This window comes from Larimichthys crocea, chromosome XVII (genome assembly GCF_000972845.2).
Source record: "Larimichthys crocea isolate SSNF chromosome XVII, L_crocea_2.0, whole genome shotgun sequence".
Classification (NCBI taxonomy): domain Eukaryota; kingdom Metazoa; phylum Chordata; class Actinopteri; family Sciaenidae; genus Larimichthys; species Larimichthys crocea.
This window is the reverse complement of record NC_040027.1, coordinates 6,480,650-6,502,736: the sequence shown is the minus strand read 5'-3', so window position 1 is coordinate 6,502,736 and position 22,087 is coordinate 6,480,650. Positions and strand designations below refer to the sequence as shown.

The 22,087-nt window shown below is 42.5% G+C and overlaps 1 protein-coding gene across 5 annotated transcripts in view; it reads right to left on the bottom strand.

Moving 5' to 3' along the window:
- Positions 1 to 22,087, bottom strand: part of LOC104921741 (pre-B-cell leukemia transcription factor 1) — a 60,127-nt gene that overhangs the window by 8,887 nt on the left and 29,153 nt on the right. For 2 of the 5 annotated variants that reach the window (XM_019268360.2, XM_010734370.3), the window contains exons 3-6: positions 7,182 to 7,432; positions 4,344 to 4,534; positions 1,600 to 1,735; positions 58 to 217 (exon numbers count right to left, since the gene is read on the bottom strand). In XM_019268360.2, the coding sequence (XP_019123905.1) occupies positions 58 to 217; positions 1,600 to 1,735; positions 4,344 to 4,534; positions 7,182 to 7,432 (738 nt within the window). The remainder of the gene's footprint in view (positions 1 to 57; positions 218 to 1,599; positions 1,736 to 4,343; positions 4,535 to 7,181; positions 7,433 to 22,087) is intronic. The other 3 variants (XM_019268363.2, XM_010734371.3, XM_019268359.2) reach the window with 2 other exon arrangements.

Here is a 22,087-nt window from a genome sequence, read left to right as displayed (position 1 = left end):
CACAGAGAGGAGGTACATGTCTAATAGCTGAGCAGAGCCAGGGACTTCCTGTCTCACCTGCAGAGTTTGGAGTTGAGGGTGAATTTGCTTGGCTTCCATGTGAGGATGCATTAGCCGCATTCACGGCAGTTCTCGCAGCGTACATGTTGGCTTCTTCTTGGAACTTACCAATGTTTTTCTTGTATCTGATTCTTTTATTCCCAAACCAGTTGGAAACCTGAGCAGACAAACAAAAGAACGTAGTTTAATCCTCATGAAATCTTAATACACAGAGCCTCTCCACATAGAGAGAGATCAGGTTAGTCTTTAGCCTGCATGGCCTTAATGGCATGTGTAAGACTGCAGAGAGCCTCTGTCAGAGGTAGGGGCTACATAGACTGGTGCTGTGAATCCGCATTAGTGCCAGAATGGAATGATTGCCAATAACGGTCTCATTATGTCACCATGACTGCAGCTATCATCAGAACTCACGCAAGCACCAATCAGTCAACATCCGCTAACACCCATTACTGCTAATGGACTCCCAGATGAAGCCAGGGGGGTAATCCCAGCGGTAATGATAAACAACATTAAAATGAAAACCAAATCAATCCTGCAAAGTTTCCAATACACAGAGTAGGTAAACATTCTCCTTTATTATGGCCAAGAAACGGAAACTCTACAAATCATTCAGCCGCTGAGCAGCTTCCACAATCAGGCCCAGATGCATCCTCAAATCACTCGGTATAAATTAATGAAACCAATTGAGAAAACAATCCATTCCTAAATGATGGATTCAAAACACAACACTGCTGTTTACCTTGGCGTTGTCATTGCTTTCCTTATTATCAATTCTCACAGAATCGAAACAACTTGAGCGCTAGAATGCAAAGATGAAAACATAAAGGTGTCTGGGTATTGAACTTGTTCAGCTTGTCGGCAGCATCAACGCGAACATCTCACGCAGCTTTAGATGTTCGCTACGTTATTGTAAGATTTATCGTAAATCATCACAATGCACATGCCTCAGATGATTGCAGTGCTAATTCTCAGAGGCTAATGGCCCTGCTAATTACTTCCATGCATTGTCAGGCTCAAACTATTATTTTAACAATGAATTAACCTTTAGATTGTTTGTCTGTTTTTTTTTTTTTACTGGGTTTGATTTGTAGTCAAAAAACATGTTCTGAAACAAAGAATTTACATTTCAGATGATTAAAGACAATATCCATCGTGCCCATTTTGACTCATATTTCACAGAAGTACTCTTACAACTCTGGATTTTATGTATTCTAAGAACTGTCTGAAGAACTATGACAGCAGCTGTTGTCTGTAGCTTGTGTTACTTCAACAGAAACAGTCACTGGTCAAAAATAGCGTTGTCTGGTTTGAATTACAAGACAAGAAATTTATGACATATTTATACTTGGAGTCCTTTGTTGTCTCAATGAAAGCTACTGCTAAAAGATCAGAGAAGCTGTCTGTACTCATGACAGTCAGAAAACATATTATTAGGTTACTTGCCAAGACGCTCACATCTGCTTCAGGTTAGAAAACGTGTTTGTCTGTCTACATACAGTTCTATGTTTCCTACAGGTGGTGCTGTATGGGGTGGTGTACCTGGGCCACTGTGATGGCACACTTCTTTGCCAGCTCTTCTTTAGCCTCCTCGCTTGGGTAAGGGTTACTGAGGTGCGAGTAGAAATACTCGTTCAGGATCTCTGTCGCCTGCTTGTTGAAGTTTCGTCTTTTCCGTCTGCAAGGAGAGCATCAGAGGTTAAAACATGAAAAGATGCAGTGGATAGCTGTGTGCGATGTTGTCCAATACGGCGTCTTTTGTGATACTGATAGTTGTAAATTCAGAAAAAACTCACAGGAGCTTTAAAACTTTAAACCAGAAGTGATAAAAATCCATTTGCAGGTTCGAGCTGGACGTCTTTTTACTCAATGTATAACTGGTTGTGTGTAAACCACCAACTCCACAATATGTTTTATTCACTATATGTCGGCATAAACAGACACGTCAAACCCCAAAGTTTGATTCATCAGCACATGGCTTTAATCCAGGTATCTAAAATGATAGTATGTTGTTTTATTGTTGGAGAAATGCTACTCTCCAATTAAAGGCAGTCATCTAAACTCTATTTTTAATAATAAAGTCTAGCACTCGAGATGTTAGCTCGATAGTACATCAAGTCTTTGAAGAATGTGGTCTCTTTTGGTCTCTGTGGACTTGCTTTGTTAAAACCTCTGCCACACTAGAAACTTTCAATTTAGCTGCAGTTTTACTTTGAGACACTTTGTCAGGACTCAAGAGAACAATTTAGTCCCAGAACTGCCTGACTACAGCTCTGTTCATCAGCAGCTGGAGAAGTAGCAATAATAGCACATAGAAGGCCATTAGAATGTACTCAGAATCCACCACAACACCAAAACAATTCATAGTCTGTGAGTTAACATTTGAAAAAGAGACAGCAATAATGTGCCAATTAGAACACAACATGAAGAATGAACTGAGTAAACAATACGTTTTTGATGAAGTGGTTGTACCTTGTGGTTACATAACAAAAAGTAGCTTCTTTTGTTGAATGAAAAAGAGTGTATACGAAAACATTTATATCCTTTAGACCTGCATCTTTTGGGCCACTTGGGGAAGCTGTAAACACAACACTGACTCATGAAGTTGTTGTGGTAAATATGTTGGAACAATTTACACATTCAGCAGTCATAAAACAACGTGTTTCTGGCCACCTGAAGAAAGTACAACATTCACTCCACCAACTCCTGAGGGAATCATCTGGCTGTGTTCTAATTAATGCCCCACTATGTTCTTGTGCTAGATGCTAACTTTGTCTGTCTTGGTTATGTTCTGTTAGTTTATCAGACTTTTTTTGCTAAAAACATCTGTCAGCTGTGTCTGGAAATGAAGTTGATGAGAGCCGTGAGACTGAAAAACAAAACAGCTTGGCCCGAGCTCGTCAAACCAAAACAACAAGCTGAAGGATCCTAAAAGGTTCCACATTCTACACAGTCATCTGATCCATTGTTAATATAAATATATTTAAATATACTAAGCCCATGTGTAACATCTAATTCATGACTCTGTTTTCGTTCACCTGAAAATAATCGTAATGTGTTACTACAGCAGCCCAGAAGGGACAAAACAAATACTGGCTCTACGTATGATAGCAGTAATAAGAATATAACGTTTTTCAGTTTTTCAGTTTAGTTTCTCCTTCATGCTCAAAACGAGAGGATGAGGTGAGGTGTGTTCAGTCGGTTGCAATCTGCAACTTCACTAGATGTCGCTAAATTCTACACACTGGACCTCTAAAGCTTAAAACACACTGAGAGTGTCAGCAAATGTTACGGCTAGCTTGTTATAGAATAAAATTGGCTTGAAAGATCCTGAATAACTGTCTCACATAAAACACAAAGATAATCCTCAGTAACCCAGCATGCTATGCATACATGGCTGCACAGAAACAAGGCTGGATTATACAAACATATACTAACATGCATATGAAAATAAACCCTGTGAAAGCCCCTCCCTCTCTCTCACACACACACCTTGAAGCAGACATATCATGCTGATGCCCATGAGTTGACTGACCCTCTATCTCTCACACCTATCAGGTCACGTCTGCATGTGCCACATCTAAAGAGGGCTTTACATAAGCTGGAGGGGAACCCTGTAAAATCTCTACGCATGCATCCACCGGTGAGGAGATTTGTGCCAAAATCTCTGCCCCGCACTCCAAAAGCCTGCTTGAGAATATGTAAATGTGCACAGCATGGGCTCCAGCAGCCAGTAGATTAATCAGCAGAGCCGAGCACGACAGTGCCTCTCAACCAGTGAAAGCTTTCCTCTTCCCCCCCTCGCTGCTGCCGCACCACCTCCACCACCACCACCACAATAATTTGCAAGAGAATAGATAGGGAGCTTTGTAAGGGAGCGCATGCCTCATTTAAATGTTATGCCTCCAACTCAGACTTTGAGCGACGTTTATCCTTGGAGAAATGTATGCAAATCCGGAGCACGCATCAAAAGGAACAAGCGATTACATTAAAAAAGGGAAACAGTTAGCGTTATGGAGCACGCAGGGAACTCTTATTGGCCAGTGTTGCTGGGTGTGCTGGTCCAAATGGCATGCACAGATGCAAACCAGCCCGGTGTGTGTGGTAAAGAGCAACACAGCATGCTCTGCAGCATGTTTATACCATGATAGGCCTCCTACATCAGCCATTCATATGGATATCAGGCACATGATGATTTGCAGTGTTGTTAAATTGGAAGATTATTTGTATGGTTTGCAGCATGGAAATTTGCACACACACATGTACTGTTACACAAGGACACACACCTGGCATCGAGGAAGCGGGAGCGCAGGATCATGACGGCCTCGCAGGTGCTCTGCTTGAGCTGCATCTGGATGGAGCTGAACTTGCGGTGGATGATGTTCACCATGCGCTCGATCTCTTTGGGTGAAATTGGCCGCGTGCGCGACTGCTCCCGCAACAGGTTCATCACGTGGGTGGTGAACTCGTTACACGCCTGTACGGAGGACACACACACACACACAGGGATTAAAAAAAAGTATATGTATACACAAAAAACATGTATTCTCCTGAGGTCAATGTGGCCGTATCAAATTCTGTACACACACACAAACACAATGACATGCAGTGTTTAAAATTCACAGATGAAAGCAATCTAAAAAATCCAGCTCCTTCCTTAATGTAGTTCTTGGGCAAGCTTTCTCACAGAGCCAAGGGGGAATATAAGTGCTGATATATTTCATATTTAACAGAAGTGGTGATGGCAGTGTGTTGAGAGGAACCAATGACAGCTGTTCCCTTCCCAGACACACACTTTCACAGCATAGCCACCCTGAGAGACGAACATGCCACGACGTTTCATTCATCCCCCCCGTGTGACACCAGGCGTGAATCTGCCACGATATTACACACCGACTCTGTGTCTCTTACTGTCTCCTCTCCTTTATTTTTTCTCCTCCTGTCGATCTCTCTCTGGATTTAGCCGTGTCAGGCTTTGTCTGTGTCTGTCTATCTGCGTGTTCATCTGTCTTACTCACATTCATCTGAAAGGGATGCTGTTGTCATGAATGCATCGCTTATCAAGGCAATGAGAGGAAATCAACCCCCCCCCCCCAAAAAAAAAAAAAACAGACTTTGAAGACTATACTTGTAATACACACAGAGACACACAACATACTGCATATGCTGGACTATTCTGGGGGTGAAAATACAATCTAAAGTGAATTCTTAGTGACAGTGAGATGTATTGAGGAAACATTGCAGCATGAGGGCTGATCCTGCCTCAGTGAAGACATTATAGGAAGAAAATGGAAAAGGAGGGAGAGGAACCAGCTCAGAGATGATATAATGAGTCTGTGAATCTGTTTTATCTAGCCATTAATTGACTCTGTGTTTCCTGTGTTATAACTGTATGTTTTGGTTGTCTAAAACAAAAACAGAAATATCTGGATACTTTGGCAAGACGCCAAAGAAAATACTGAAGAATGATCATCAGAATTACACAAAGGCCAAACTGACACTGTCAAATGTCTTGTCTGTTTTGTCTGATCGGTCATCCAAAACTTCAAAATATTCAGTTCACTGTGAAATGAGACAGCAAATCCTGATAAAATACGGAGCTTAAAATGTGAAACTGCTCCTTTTTTTATGTTTGCGTCACTGTACACCAGGGGTGTCAAACATATGTCCCGAGGGTCCAAAACCAGCCTGCCAGAGGGTCCACCCTGGCCCGCGGGATGACTTTGCCAAGTGATAAAAAATAAAAAATTACAGTGAAGACATTAATTGCAAATTTCCAATAAAAGTAAGTGCTATTTCAACTGGGGGTCGCACGCAACGCTGTCTAACGAGCAAACTGTTCATGATGGAAAAAAAATCATCATCTGTTCCACGTATTTTTTGCTGTTTCGGTTTCTTTGGTGAATGCCTGTTTTAATCAGAAAGTAAAATACTATATTGCATTGTATAGATATATTGTATACTATATTGCAGAGGTCTTCAAGCTTTTTCAGACAAGGACCTCTTGGACGAGAGACAAACAGAACAGAGTGAAATGTGTCACATTTTAAGCCTGGCCTATAATAACTTTTATATTTACTTTATTCACCTTATTAACTGTGACAAATGTATCCATTCTGCTTCACTTATTATCATACTAGTAACTAGTGTTAAGTTAGTAACGTTATCGATTCACGTTAAAAGAACTGCTGTTTTTTTTTCTTTGCCCATAGTGGTTGGTCACATTATGTTAGTATCATACATCATTTGTGTTATATTTTTTAATTCTGGCAAATTATTTTGGTGATAATTGTCAATTATTTTGACAAAAATTGTGCACCCCCCCTGCAGTACCTGCAGTACTCTAGGGGTCACGGACCCCCTGCTGAAGACCCCTGCTATATTGTAAATGATAAACTGAGGCACAATGTTGTTGAAATCTCACTTAAAGACAGATTTGGAGCTGTCGATATTTGCAGGTTATTATGCTATGACTTTACTTGTGCAGCCCACTGAAAGATCAAATTGGGCTGTATGTGGCCCCTGACTAAAATGAGTACACTGACGTCATCTTGGAAATCTTGAAGAGTGTTTTTTCAGTATATTCTGACATCTTACATGAAAAAACAATCAACAGATGAATCAACAGATGAATCAATGAGTGCAGCCTTTAAAAACCCTAACACAATTAGGGTTATCTCTGCTTGAGCTTGGAAAACACATTTTTAACAGGAAGCCTGCACTACAGGCCGAGGTGTGGACAAGGACAAAGACATTTATGACGCACGAGAGGGCTTGACAGATCAGATCAAGCTGCATTATGAAAAACATAGAGTTCAGTGTTTTAGTGACTAAAAGTCAGGATGTCTCTGCTGCTGCTGCATCACTTCTGTTATTTAATGAAGTCCACCAGCTTCATTATGGCCATTACTGCTGCAGAACTGAAATTGTGAGATAGACTTCAGCAAACAGTGTTACAGCCTCATCTTGTACTTTTAAGTTCAAATATCTCTCTCTATGAAAAAGGCCTTACATAAATACTCAAAATTATAATCAGTATGAGTATGTCATTAGATCTGAGCTCTGGGAGATGTGATGATGCTGTAAAATAAAGTGAAAATCAGGGCTTCATGTAAGTCACTCACTCTCACCTGTTCGTACTTCTCCAGCTCTGTGTGGTAGATCTGTCTGATCTGGGACAGCTTGGCTCTGTAGTCAGAATGCTCCGCGGAGTTATCTGCCCCGGCTCCTCCCGAGGCCGCCGCCGCAGCAGCCGCTGCTGCCGAGCCTCCGCCTTTCTCCGGACCGGACACGCCCTCCGCCAGCAGCATGTTGTCCAGCCGCATGAGCTGAGGATCCGGGGGCTCCTCCTCCTGGGCGCCGCGGATACTCAGCACTGCAATGACAGGAGGAGGTCAGAGGTCAGTCATAAAGGTCACACCTACAGTAGCGTGATGCACCAGTAACAAGCTGTCAGCAGCAGAGCCTGACTGCACGGCTGACGCTGCCGAGCTGCGCATCCACCGGCTCAGTGTGAGTGATGCAGTATGTTGTAGCAAAGAGAGACACGCTGTGAGTGGAACTTGTGGACGAACCATCAAGGAGAAGGCTGATACTGACAAGACCGCAGAGGCGAAAACTGATTTTTTCTCTTGTTTAATAACACGTTCTGATATTTAAAAAAAATTTGTGACTCATTTCAACAAATTCCTCCAGAAATGAATAATTTTACATTATTAACAACATTAACAGAGGAGCTGTGTCTGTATCAGTAGACTCTCCAGCAGCTGATTTGAAACCACAGCTCTGTTACTCATTTAGTCTTTCTGGAAATCTATCTTTGATTCCTGATCCATAATATGAGGCTCAGTAATTAACCCCTGTCTGCTCATGGTTGCTCTTTCACCTCGCTGCCTTATTAGCTGCACGGCTGATTTAAAAGAGCTGCAACAATTAGTCACTAATTGATTGTTTGATCCATAGAAAAATCATGGGCGGCTATTTTCCAAAACTTTGTAAGATGGAATGAAAAACATTTCCCAGTTACAGCTTCTCAGTTGTGACAATTTGAAACTGTAAACTGATCCTTGTGTTGATGTCACCTTGCACTTTGTAGGAAACATTTTTCACAATTTTCTGAGATTTTTTAACCAAGTGATCCATTAATTCAACCAAACAATAAATAATGAATGATTTATTTTTTTTATGTTCAGGAACCTCTCAGTGGTGCTGGGATCACAGCCATAGTCAATTTTTTTTAAACCTTTTGTTATTTATCTATAATGTTATCTATTGTTATCTAACTCTGGTATTTGTAGTAATTTGAAAACTAAAATTATTTTCTAATAATTATAATTTCTTGAGTGGAAAAGTCAAACATCAGCAAAAAGTGGACAGTATGCAGTACACCTGGTACTTTGAATACATCAAATATGCATGTAAATTTACTGGATGTCTTAGGGGGGACAGAGAAAGAGGGAATGGTTATGAGCTTGACAGACATGTCAAACAGCACAGTGTAAAGTGTGATTATTATTAGCAAGTGACCTTAAAAACATGAAACACTGTCATGTGTCGCACAATAAATGGTCATCTTCAGCAACAATAACGTGGACAGGTACTTCGGCCTTCCACTAGAGGTCTCCCTTGCCATTCTCTTGAAGGTAAAAGTCCCACCTTCCATTTTCTGAGGTGAAAACACTCATCCTCCATCTGAGAACCATCCATTTCAATATAAAACACCTTCCTGTGCGTGGAGCGTGGTGCTGCTAGGATCCAAATTGATCCCAGAGTGGACATCGAAAGTGCATCGACAGCAGCTGGCACCGTCTTCGCTGCGCCTCGGCCACAGTGCTAACACGAGCTATGACTCCGTGACTCTACGCCCTGCATGTGTCGATGGCCATTTAAAACGTTACCATTTGTCATTTGTCTTGTTGTCATTGAATGAGAAGGGACAGGCAGGGAGCACTTCATTAATTCAGAGACAATGGGAGTGCTTGGTGCATTAACCCCAGACTGCTGTCCGGGTTGGTAGGCCTGAGCAGGGGGTCAGCGGGATGAGAATGAGGCCTGCTGTACTAGCAGAGGAAGAGGAGGGGGCTCCCCAGCCTGTCTTTAAGTGGACTGGAAATGCAAATATGGCAACTGTTGGCGAGTGGAAGAGGTCAGGGGTTCAGGCCACAGGCTCAGCAGGAGGTAGATTGAGTGTGGGAGGAGTGTTGGAGGAGAAGGAGGGTGGTAGGGGGTGGGGGGTGTCTCTTGGGATGTCAGGACTGTACAAACATCCTGTCTCATTACCCAGACTCCTTCATCACTCCGGTAATGTATGGAGGGGCTCGCAGAGGAAACTCTCGGATGGCTTCACACCCGCCTTACCTCAGCACCGCTGCGACTGCAGCCGCGTTATGACCCGATCAAACCTGCTCCATCAGAAACTCTAAACCCGCCTGTCCGCTTTAGTTAACGTACGTCAGCTGAGGTCCCCGCCGCCGCTCCCCGGCTCCTGAACACTCACCAGCACGGGGAGGCAGTTTTTCTCTATAGTTACCACCTCATAAATACCAGACTAAAGTGGGTGTTAAAATGAAAGCACACCACGATATCCCACGGAGGAAAATGAGCCACACTTTCTGGAAGTCATTTTCTGTTGGGAAAGGTCTCATAGCAGCACGTGCTTCAAGAAGAAGAAAGAAAACCAACAATTCTGACCAAAGCACACAGTATGAAGCTACATTTAGTGTTTTAAGTGGCGTGTAACTGGGTTTTGTGGATCAGAAGATTCACACAACGCCTCTTCAAAATTTGATTTCTACGTTTGGCCCGGACGGCTCACCTGACCCTGTAACTTGAATATGTGGACAGAGGGAAAAAAAAAATATCACCAAAAGCACAATTCAAAGAATGTAAGGGAGGAAGCTCTTCTTAGATGTTTCTATTGAAAAAACGAGGCCAGATTTCTTCCCGAACCCATAAAACGTCTAGACTGTCAAATGAAAATGGAACATAAAAATTCCCTGTGTCCACAGAAATGATTCAATTCACGTCTGCCAAGTTCCAGCTTAACATTCATGAAGTGTTTATTTTACTTGGCTTGAAGCACCTCCAACATCAGTCTTCTAAGAGCGGCTGCTGCAGAGAAGGTCATTTCTTAGGAGATCTCTTGGAAGGCAAAGAGAAAAAAAACACTAGTGGGCTGACTTTTCTCTTTTTTTAAATAAAGATGGAATAAGAAAGGTCACGCACAAATGGAAAGCAAACGACTACATTGAACAGAGCTTAGGTAAAGCTGAGCATTATGCGCAAAATAAATAGGTAAATGTGTCTTAAACTGACAATTAACACAAACTCTGACATGATCCCCAGGCCTTGCTTGTTGACACGTGTATACCCTCACTAATCAGCCGCGTATCACATCCTCGGCTCGTACGCAGCCCAGATCCCAGCTCCATTCTTGCTGCTGATCCAGCTGTCTTGGAGAGCATCTGTCAGGAGGGACCCAGGAAGGAACAATGCATTACGCCATGTTGGCTGTGTACTGTCATCCCTCATTGACAGCACATTGTCACACTTACACAGTGTCCTCTGAGCTGGGAACAAGCTAAGTAGCTGCTGACTATAATATCAGCTCTTCCTGCCGCCTCTTATCATACAATCTGATGGGAACCTGCACCGAGTGGGGGTTAATGTGGATCCCGCGGAAAGGATGTGACGGTGTTCACTTTTTTAATCTACATGACTAATCAGTGTGATCCTCATAACGATGACAGACACAACGTTAACGGTCTCTCCCAATCGTCATCCGATGAATAGTTTCCCTACACGGCAGAGAAGCACAGAGCTGCGGTGTTCGGCATGTGATGGAAGCAAACGATAATTTATTTATTCCACCCTGAACCTAAAGCACATAATTAAAACAATGGAGGGATTATCTCAAATAAATAAAATTAATAAAGAAAAGAAAGGGATAATGTGCCTCCATAAAATTGGCTTTGCTGTGGGTCATAATTACACGACTCAGTGAGGGCCACTTTATTGGCTAATGGCAGCCTAATTGATTCATCCTAATGTTTTTCGAGCCTTGGGTCTGCTGGGCACTCCCTGTCCAATAGTGCTGGTGAACTTACTTAGCCACCCGCAGACAAACACTGAAGGTTCTCTCAGGGATAAACAATTATCTATGTATCTATGTGTGTCTGTACGATTTGGACCCCCCCCCCCCCCCCCCCCCCACACACACACACACACACACCCCTCCCCCACAGTCAACACACATTTTCTGTATGTCTCTAATGGATGCTATTTCCCTCTTGGAGGCGTTTCAAAGATAGCTTGTTGTCAGACGATGCCTTATTCCTTCCCTGCTGTTGTTGACAAGCAATTCTCACAAGGAGGCACCGGGTTTTATTGCTTCACTTTCATTTTTAATCAGAATAAAAACACGGGATTCTTACATCAGCGCCGGTCGCTGATGAATTTACTAATAGCATGCAGGAAGAAGGTTGTGATGCTGGAAGGAAAACCTCCACACACACTGTCTGTTCACAGTGCAAATGCGTCTCTGCAAGGATGGATTGGGTCAGGGTGGGTGTGCACTTGGTCGCTGGTTTTACTGCTCTGTGTACACAGCAAGACAAAATGTCACCGACGGAAGAGACAAGAAAAGTAAACTGGAAATGGGGGAACATGACATTTATTTAACCCTGCAGCATCTGGCCTTTTACAAATCAAATCGATATTTAATAAAAGCCCAGGGCAATTGGCTTTTGGAGAGGTGGATGTTTAACTGTCTGCTTGTTTATCTGGAAATATTTATTTAATTTCCACACAGCTGAGCGAGGAGGCTTTTCGGTCTTTTAGGATGTAGCTCGGAATATCATGGTCGGAGATGATTTACATCCCTATTTGGGGGGAAAGCAGCTTGGCTAAACCCCACACCACATCCCCCACACCCCCACCCCTCGCCCTCATTGCTTGTTTTCAGCAAGCACATGTGTAACATGCTCTGTTGCCATATATTAGTCACTCGGGAAGATTGGCTTGCAGCCTCATATGAAGATGGGTGTGGGTATTAAAATATTAATTGAAATACTAGCAACAGAGATACATCATTTCAGAGCAGCTCTCTGAGTTTGAGCTGAGCCTCAGTTGAACAAAGACCACAGAATAAACTCCGTCTTCTCCATGAAGGGGAGTGAACCGTGGCAAAACAAAAAGTGGGTTGGCAGCCTGGGGCTAGCATCATAACTAGCTTCTATGGAGAAATGTTATCACTGGGGAAGGACACAGGTTTGCGAAAGACTGTCACATCATCTCGCCATACATGACGGGAGTTCATAAATGTGAGAAATATTAAAATTGACAGCAAATACAAACAAGATCCAGGTCTAAAAATACACTTTTGAGGAGTCAGTGACAGTATTTGGGATCGTATCAAAAGCTTGTCAGGGGATTAAGATTTCTTCCAGGACACTGCTTACATCTTCAGAATGATTTAGTTTTTTTCATGGCATAACAATATCAGACTCAAAGAGTTACAACACACCATGCTCTGCAGTCCAGATATCTTATCCTATCAGATTAACAGAGGCAAATGGCAGCCTGTCAAAAACCATTACCATATGTAATCCCCTTCTAGATTTCGAAGGCATGTCGACAGGGACTGTTGGCATGGCAGCCTGTCATGGCGATCGGGTGATTGTGGGAAAGCCTGATGTTTAATTAATGATGTTGGGCTGTTCTGTCACAGTTAGAGAGATGGACGGTCAAACATAAAGGCCTTTGACAGAGACTGGGTGCCTTGGTTTAAACTGGTAGACACCTTTGGAGGCTCTCCGTTCTGAACCCATATGCTGAAATGTGATCCGCAGTATTACATCACAGGTAGCAGCACAGGGAGAGTCGGCCAAAAGTGACACGCAATGCCGGTCAAGTGACAGCATGTCCAGGCAGATCAACAACTGCCTGGCCTGACATTTGGAAGAGCACTTTGATTAGAGAGGTGAAGGCCATGAGACTTTAAAGTCACAACCTGTGATGTTTCTGTTCCTCTGTTCTGTTGAATATCAGCTCATGCAGAGGGTATTCAGACTTTTTGCTGTGTCAGGTCCAAAAATCCTTTGGTACTGGAGGTTTGGAGCAGCAGAAGTAGTTTGTTTAGCGGGAACGGAAATGTTAGTTAGCACTAGCAGCAACCATCATCTTAAAAACATTAAAAACCAAAAAAGTACTAGCATCTACAGTAATAGGTCTGACTCTCTATTGATTTCCTTGCTCTCCTGGCTAGCCTATACACTGTAGTCAAACAGATGGATTTAATATTCAATTTTTGGTTATGTTTGAACAGTAGTTTGAATTTCAAAGAATGTCAGACCTATCAGATGCTAGTACTTTTTTGGTTTTTAATGTTTTTAAGATGACGGTTGCTGTTATCAGACAAAGATTAGTGAGCTGTGTTGACCAGATAACGCCAAAAAATCTAACAGTAAGGTTGTTTGCTGACTTTAAGTGCTACTGCTAACAGGAACGTTAGCTTGTCACCAAGTGAGGCAAATGAATGGAACCATGTCAATGCTACACAATCGTTAAGGATGTGGGTTCCTTATGTTAGTTGGAATTTGTTCATAATTAAATATTATTATTATTATTATTATTATTATTATTATTATTATTTAAAAGTGGCACATATAATAACACAAACCAGAAAGTGCAGCGCTAATCCACGTTAGCATTAGGCATAACTTGATAGATTCATCATATTTTTTTCACCATTTTTGGGTTCTTGGAACTCTTGCAATAGTTATTATAAATTAATATAAAATATAAAAATATAAATATATAGAATAAAGTGAAATGATTTATAGACATGAAGCTTTACGTTTGCAATATGCAAACATAACATTGTAAATTGTGTGCCACAGTTGTGATGTAATCTTGCCTTCAATAATCAGTCCATCCTTGAAAACCTGAAGGCTAAAAATGCTTTTACATAATTAACCCTTTCTGGTCGGACTGCGGTTGGCCTGTCTGCTTGAATTTACAATGACAGCCCTGGCCCTATTTGTTTGCATTGGTGCTTCAGTGGGCACACTTCATTGTGGCTTCAGCAGTTAATAAATCACAGTAGAAGCCCCCTCTCTCGACGCCAGCCTGTGCTACGGTGGTCCTGTCACAAGGCAGGCACCAGCGCTGAAGCGACAGCTACATGCTAATTCAACATCGGCATAATTCATTATACAGTCGCAAGTGTACTGGAATGGAAAGAGAACCAACATACACCAGGAGGAAGACGACAGGCATCAAACTGTTAAATCCTGCTTCCCTTAAGTTCCCTCTGTTTGCCTTTGTAAAGACTTGAGTCTTTAAACTCCTGCCAGCAATATAAAATTATACCTTGCTTATTAGATATGCACAAAGAAAGCTTTGGGAAGTGTAAAGAATAAAATAATTTGAATGCATATACTTTCAAAGCCATGTAATTCATTTTAGGGGAAAAAGGTTAACAGACAATATCAAAGAGGTTAATGGACAATGAAGACTTAACAATTAAGAAGCAAGCCAGCTCCTTAACAGTGTTGTTAAAAGAAATCTGCCTTTTGATGAAATATGGTAATCTATACAGCCACTTCCTGTAAGTCACACAAAAGCCAATGTAAAATGACATATCAAAAGGTAGAATGGGCATACTGCGCTAAAGGGGGAAATTAACAAAAAGATAAAGAGTCAATTAAAGCGATAAGGCCTCGTGCTCTTCAGAGGGTGAAAACTAAAGAGGAGCCGAGCTGACAGCCTTCACATTAAAGTGCCTTCTCATCCTCTATGTGGCCCCTCCGCTTTGTAACCACCAGTGAAGAAGAGAAAGAAGCAGAAATACCGCACACACACACACACACACACACACACACACACACAGACACACACACACACACACACACTCCTGTCATCACAGATACCACTAATTAAGGTAATTAGAATTAGGTCCACCAAGGCCACTTAGGGCCACTAGCAACGCTGTAGTCTTTGGTTCAATGGACATAATGCCTACTGGAATTCACATAAAATATGCTTTTTTATTATCATTCACTTGTTTAAATGAAACTTTTTTCTTGACCTAATCTTTGTTCAGGATGAAGTTAACACACTATCAGCGTCAGGCTTTCATCTACGCTTCATTTGGTTCATGTCAGCAGAGTTGTAAAGAGTGCGAACAATTCCTGAGAAGAAGAATATTTTTATTTTATTTGTTATTTAGACTTTATCAACCTTTTCGGCAAGTGAGCCTTTAAAATCAATACCGTGGCCTCCTGCGCCTCTCGTCACAGGTTGCATCTGTCTAAAAGTTTGACCAAAGAGTTCTTTTCCATCCTCAGATTTCATTTTTTAAATTTCTGTGGGATAAATTATCCAGTTTCTTGGATTGTAAAAAAACTGAACAAAAAGTAGCGCAGCAGAAATATTTTTTCTGAAGCATGAAAGTTCATTCTTGGTCCTGGCAATATTTCTTTGATAAAATCATCATAACCCAAAGTCCACTTACCAGCTTCGTCCCAAGCCTCCATCCACTGATGGAGAACACGTGATGTGGAAAAAGCTAGACCTTGAGTTTTTTCTTATCCGGTTAATCATATCAAGACCCCTCAGATTTCTTCTGGGGTCAAAGCTGGGAACCACCGCACTGAAGGGCGAGCCTACCATCCACCAGCTAGTTAGTATCCAGCCAGATGTTTTCAGGACACAAAACAGTGTGAGCGCTCTAATAATAAAACTCTAAATTGAATAAATGCCATGCAGTCCGACTGAGATTTGGAATCCACCTAAATTATTCATGCTTCTGCAGTGTTGTGGACATGTCTGTTGCTGGACCCAGTGGCATATGTCAATGTCAAATTGTCTTTCCGATTTTTATTGGCTATCACAATCTGTTGCTGGATGATGATGCAACAGCAGCAAGCAGCAAAGGTTTGACTTGTCTTCACTTTTTCTGGCACTGCTCGGCTGTGTGACAAGGCCCTCTGCTGTGGCTACGAACAAGGCTCATTGGAATACAAAGGAGGAGGTCTGTTGTTTTCGATATAGCTTGTGTCAGTGTTGCTGCCCTCGCATAGTCAGTTTGTAATATATTTTCCCAGGAACATACGTATTTGTAACATATTCTATCACAACTGTACCACTATGGGGTTATGGGGATGCTCATAGCAACAAGCAACCTCATATTCATGGAATCATGATGGATTTGGTGCAGTTTATTATCCATATAAGGAAGAAATGAGCTGAAAATGTGCACAGTAAAACTCTTTCTCTCTTTTGCTTCTTGATTGGCTTTTTGAAGCAAACTATTTGACTAATTTCATCCCTGTGTCGTTCCACACTCTTTGATTCTGAATTCCTGAATGCAACATTGTCACCCAGTTGACCGAATTTGCAATTCTGACGACATCAAAACAGGAAACAAGCTGCGTGTGCTAAAATGCAGAATAATGCAGGACTGTGAGGTAAATTTCACTGGTCAGTAAAGCCGGGGTCGGGTTCATTCCACTGTGCCACTTCTCAGCCCACACAAAGGATGGGTAGCAGTTAAAGAGCATCCAGACAAGTGTCCCGCGTGTCCCACATGAGATAGCGAGTGTCCAGCAACATGCACCAGACTGGGGCCATCCATGGCCTCGGGCAGTGTGTTGACTGGGCCTGCCATGTCATTAACAGTCGCCTTGATCTGCTCTACCTTATTAAAGCCATTCCTTCAGGAGAGCAGACGAGCATGTCAGTGTGAAACCAGGCCAAGGAGGGAAGGTGACCACACTGCCACCCTCAGCTTGTGCAAGGGGGCAGAGGTGGGGATGAGGAGGAGGGGGAGGTGGGTGATATGAGCACAGCGCAGCGGCTTTGTTGTCAGCCTCATCCCGGACCCCCTGATGTCCCTGTGATTCCCTTGTCAGTCTGTGTTAATGGAACTCGCAGTGGTTATGCTCCTTCACATTCTTATCTCCTGCAGCAGGACAGTCGCACAGCCCAGCAGTGTCTGTTTAGCCTCGGCTGACCAGGAGACAACTGCTGTGTTGAATATTGACAACGTCTACACTGTCAGCAAGAAATATGTTCAACTCAACCCGATCAACACAAAACCTTCAGCACAAACTGGCCTTGAATTTTTGGTCTGGTATTAACTGACACAGAGGATTATCAGAGGTTAACTTCCTCAGACTGGTGAAGAAACACCCAGAGCTTCCAGCTCTGCCCCGTTCCATCTAACTCACTACACACACACACACACACACACACACACACTTGTGTGGCATTTTTCACAGAGCAGCTCTCCTACTGCCAACCAGTTTATGTAAAAGTGATTAACAGTAATTAATCCTTAATCACCATGATTAGCCAAGTCGCAGTAAATTAAGCCACATCTGGAGCAGCTGAGGGCTCGAGAGTGGCAGCAGGCGTGCTGAGTGTGAACGCCACTGTTTGTTTACTGAGGTCTACCTGAAACATCTGAGAGCCAACAGCACACAGCTCGTCACACAGCCTGTGTCTGGGCTTTGTGCCGCCACAGGAAGTGACGCACACCTCTGAAGAGTGAAAGTCATGTGACAAAATTATATAAAATCATCAGTGTTTGATAACTATTCATATTGTGCAAGGCCATATGCATTTAGACCTGCTGAACAAAACAAAATGACTGCAACACAGATTAGATTCAAGTCTGACTCATGCTGGATTTTCGAACCGATATTTAACAGTTTGTTAATATTCAGCCTTTTAAATTCAACACGTAACATTCACAAATATTTTTGATGAGTTAATATATGACCTATGTCACTTATTGTATTTTATACACTACAGTATTAGACAATATATCATCACTAATCTATCAATGGGCTCTAAAACAGATGACATGACGGACGTGTTCCAGATCAATGACAGTATAAAGAATGGACAGAGCATAAGTGACATCATCCACGTCACCTGCAGTGAATTTGGACATTTTAATATGGGAGCTTATGGAGGTTGAAATGTTCTGTAGCCAGCATCAAGTGGATGCTGGAGGAACTGCAGTTTCCACATTGGCTTCGTTTCCCAGCTGCGGAGGTTGCGGCTCAGTCCAGATCTATCTACAAAAAAGTGTAGAGAGACTCCTTTGTTTAGAGTGACTTCCTTTATGCAACGATAATTTCTCAGCATGACCTGGTCATATAATATTAAACCTGCTGTGTGTTGGTGATCACTGGATATAGAACTCAACATGTTTTATATAATTCAGTGTTGTAGTAAGTGTTTGTGCTGAGCATTAAATATAAGAAATAATATAAGAAATAAGAAAATGTTGGCAAGTGACAGATGGTAGTTTATTTCTATTTATTCTTATTATTATTTAACATGCTACATTACTGCATGTCTCATGTGATTAAAGTCATTAATAATAATCACCACAATAAAAAAATCTACACAATGATGATAAGGTGTGCTCTGTATGTATACATGAATCCAGAACAGATCCAGAAACTGACCATCAACATCTACAGTAAGCAGACACCAGAGCAGATTCCCAACATTTGCAAGGACACACACACACACACACATAGTCCCACCACCCTGTGTGTACCCGCGCTGCATTGTTGATTGGCTGAGTTGCCTGAAGATGTCTCGTGTGTAGCAGCAGCGGCGCCGCCTCTCTGTAGCTTTTTCCTGCCAGATAAATGATGCAGGAGGACTGGTTGTGTGCCGGGGAACTGGTTCCATCACAGCGGGGGTGCTGTTTCTCTTAGCCCAATGTTTCTCTTGGGCCCCCCTGGAGAGTTTTCTCCCTGCGCCCCAGTCTCTCCCTGTTACACAGCTCCAGATTAATTACACACTTTAATGAGCTGAATTATTAATGGGGCTCTTACTTGGCAGTTTAAGGAAATGCAGAAGAGAAGACAGCGTTGAACATCGGGAATCTGGGCTCTCATTAAAACATCACACAGCGCCTCTGGGAGCGGTGTTATTTAGCCGGAGAAATAATAGGATTTGGTATTTTACATATCAGGAACAGTGAAGCTGTTTGAGTGTGAATCCACAGCCAGAGATAGAGAGAAGAAGAGCCCTGCAGAGGCTCGTGCACAACATTATGTCATTATGATTGCAGGCCCAAGGAAAATGAAAGGCCATCTAATGCAGCCGCTAGAAAAGGTTTCCTTTCTGATTGTTCAGCACAGATGGGAGCAATATTATCTGAAATGAGGTGGACTAAAACAGGAGTGAAATGAATGAAAAGAAAGGCAATTTCTGGCTGAATATGTCTCATTCCCTTCTCACTCAAAAGGGATGGCTTTTATCTCGCACAACTGTAACACTTACGGCGGCGAGGATGTTCTTCAAAATCAGGAATATGGGGAACTGTCATTATGAAAGCTGCGAAAAGCTGCAAGAAAATGAGATTATTCACATAATATCACACTTGCTGATAAGAGAAAATCCCACTGCGAACAGACAGGAAATGAAACCAGGAAACAAGTTCCAGAGTTGTTCCTGTGAGTCTAAATTTATATTTCTGCTGGAGCAAAATTCAATCTCCTCTCCGCTTCTATGTATGATGGCTGTATATGCACGAGTGTGATGTATTCAATAAGAACATTACAACGTGGGGAGCATGTCCGGCGCTGTGAAGCATTGTTAAAGCTCACGTATGTGAACTGACAGTGAACAGAAAGAAACAGAAGAAGGGGCCAATTTGTTCTCCAAATACACTTTAATGTGTCGGAGAACAGAACTATCTCCTCTCTGTTTTCTGACAAAGTGTCGCTCGTGTTTCCGGTGTGATGCTTGTGTTTATCAGACAGGTTTTGCTGTGATGGCTGCCGCACTAACGCGCACTACATGTCTTGAGAGTACCAAACGGCTTTCACGCTCGCTCGTGGAATCCACAGTGGGATCCCAGGGGATCTCTCTCTCTCTATTTGTGTACAAGCTGCTGCCAGGCCTGACTGTTACTGGTGTTTGGGAGGAAACAATAACAGCCTCATTGCACAGTCAGATTATATTACAGCCCGACGGTCTGCACGGCGAGGGCTCTGAATGGATTTTGGCTTTATTGCTGTATTTGGGAAGACACAAGTGATGACATGGCGCCTGACAAAGAAGATTGAAATCTGTCTGATGATTTGGCCCCTGTGCCTCAGTGATACAGCACATTAACACAAGTGGCCGATAGTAATCACTGTGAAGAGTAATCAGATGACCTAGAATGGCCTGGATGGATGGGACAGTGTCTTTGTGGAGCCCTGCAGCTCCAGACACAAAGCCCCCAGGGACACCGCTACCACAGCTAAACACCCCCCTGTAGCCAGGATGAAAACCCACACAAGTTCCTGCTCATTTTTTTTTTTTTTTTTTTCTTTTTTAAATGGCCGAGCGGCTCATTACGCAGGTCTTATTTGGGTCAGGGAGCAGATGCAAATGTAGGTCAGAAGGAACCCCTGTTGTCAATCAAAAAAAAGAGAGAAAAGGGTGGAGTAATTGAGGAGGATAGAGAGAGTGTCTCCCCTCGGTGAAAGATCATGCCTGCTGCTCTCCACCACCCATCCCCGAGGACGGAGGGTATCAAATCATACGCAGAGGAGGGGAGTGGTGCTAAGCTTCAATGAGGAAACTTAATTAGACTCATGCTTGTGAGGTTAATTTGAGCTAACCGACGCGAGTGAAAAAGCATTAACATTTTTCTGCAGCAGGACAGATCCAACATCAAGCTCTGTTTTCAGTCTCATGTCACCGGACCAATATATCACCAGCACGCCAATAAAGCTGTTTCCCATCGAGCCCATCCTGCATGTTTTGCAGTTGGACGATGAGGCCGGTTTGACCTACATGCTGCAGACCTCCAGAGAGACAGTCCAGGACTCCACCAGCAGACTGAAAGAGAGTAAACTGCGAGCGTGGAGTCACCTTGAAGCAAGATGCGCTGTCACATTTCCATGTTTGAATTCTTTTAAGATGACACGTTTTTTTTCCCTTTAAGTGAAGAAATGTTGAAGTACATCATCTTTTCTAACTCTTGCACTTTTGGCCAATTTCAACTCTTCTCTGAAAATCTCAGCAGCAGCAACGGCGGCGGCTCCTCCAACTCTGTAGCACTTCATTTCACCTCACACTGAGCTTAGATGCAGCGCTAACTGCCTAGAGGTTGACACTTGTCTGAATAATGTTATGCTAATGCTCTAGTCTACCTGTATTTACCCCTAAGTGCAGCAAGCAATCTGTTGATTGCGAGAAAGCAATTTTCCTGAAAGAGGGGGAGAGCGGGCTGCGAGAAAGACTGAATGAGAGGGTAACAAGAGATCTTCTTTAAGCTGCGGCAAAAGCAATTTACAGAGGACGACAATTTTCTCCGGCTGTGAAAGGAGCGCTCTCTCTAATTGTGCCTACGCAGAGCCATCAAGATGGGGATACAGAAAATAACAGTGCAGGCTTGCACGTATCCCAGAGCAACTTAGAGGTATAAGCAGGAAAACAGCTATAAAACCTTCCTTTTATTTAAACTCACATGTCCATTCATACTGTAGATTATATATCTAAAAACCAGAATAGCTCACCCAAACACAGGAACAGCTTGGGTATGTTGTGTTTCCCAGCTCAGGCTAATTAGGTTTAGGTTCTACTACCAAACATAATGACATGTATATAAGAGAGAGTAGCCTGTTTCTTGTTTCTTTTCTTGTACACAGGCATCATGCAACTCCAAAACGCTCTAATGATAAATGAGGACATTTCAATTACTCACATAAATATGAACATTTATAATTACATTTCATTGTCAATACTTGATCTCTTTGTTCTAGCTCATTTTAAAGGAGGTTGACCAACATCTTTAATCCTGCATTAATTCTTTGTTTTTTTGGCCACATGGGGGCAGTAGAATAAAATGTGAACTCAGCACTGACATATTATTTTGTAGAGCTCATATGGCGATTGTGTTGGCAAACTATTGGCTATTTGTACACATCTGTCAAAGAGCAACATTAGCAGGCATTTATAGTCATGTTTGCATCCACCTGTTTGTATGAGGGCGTAGAAAACGCTC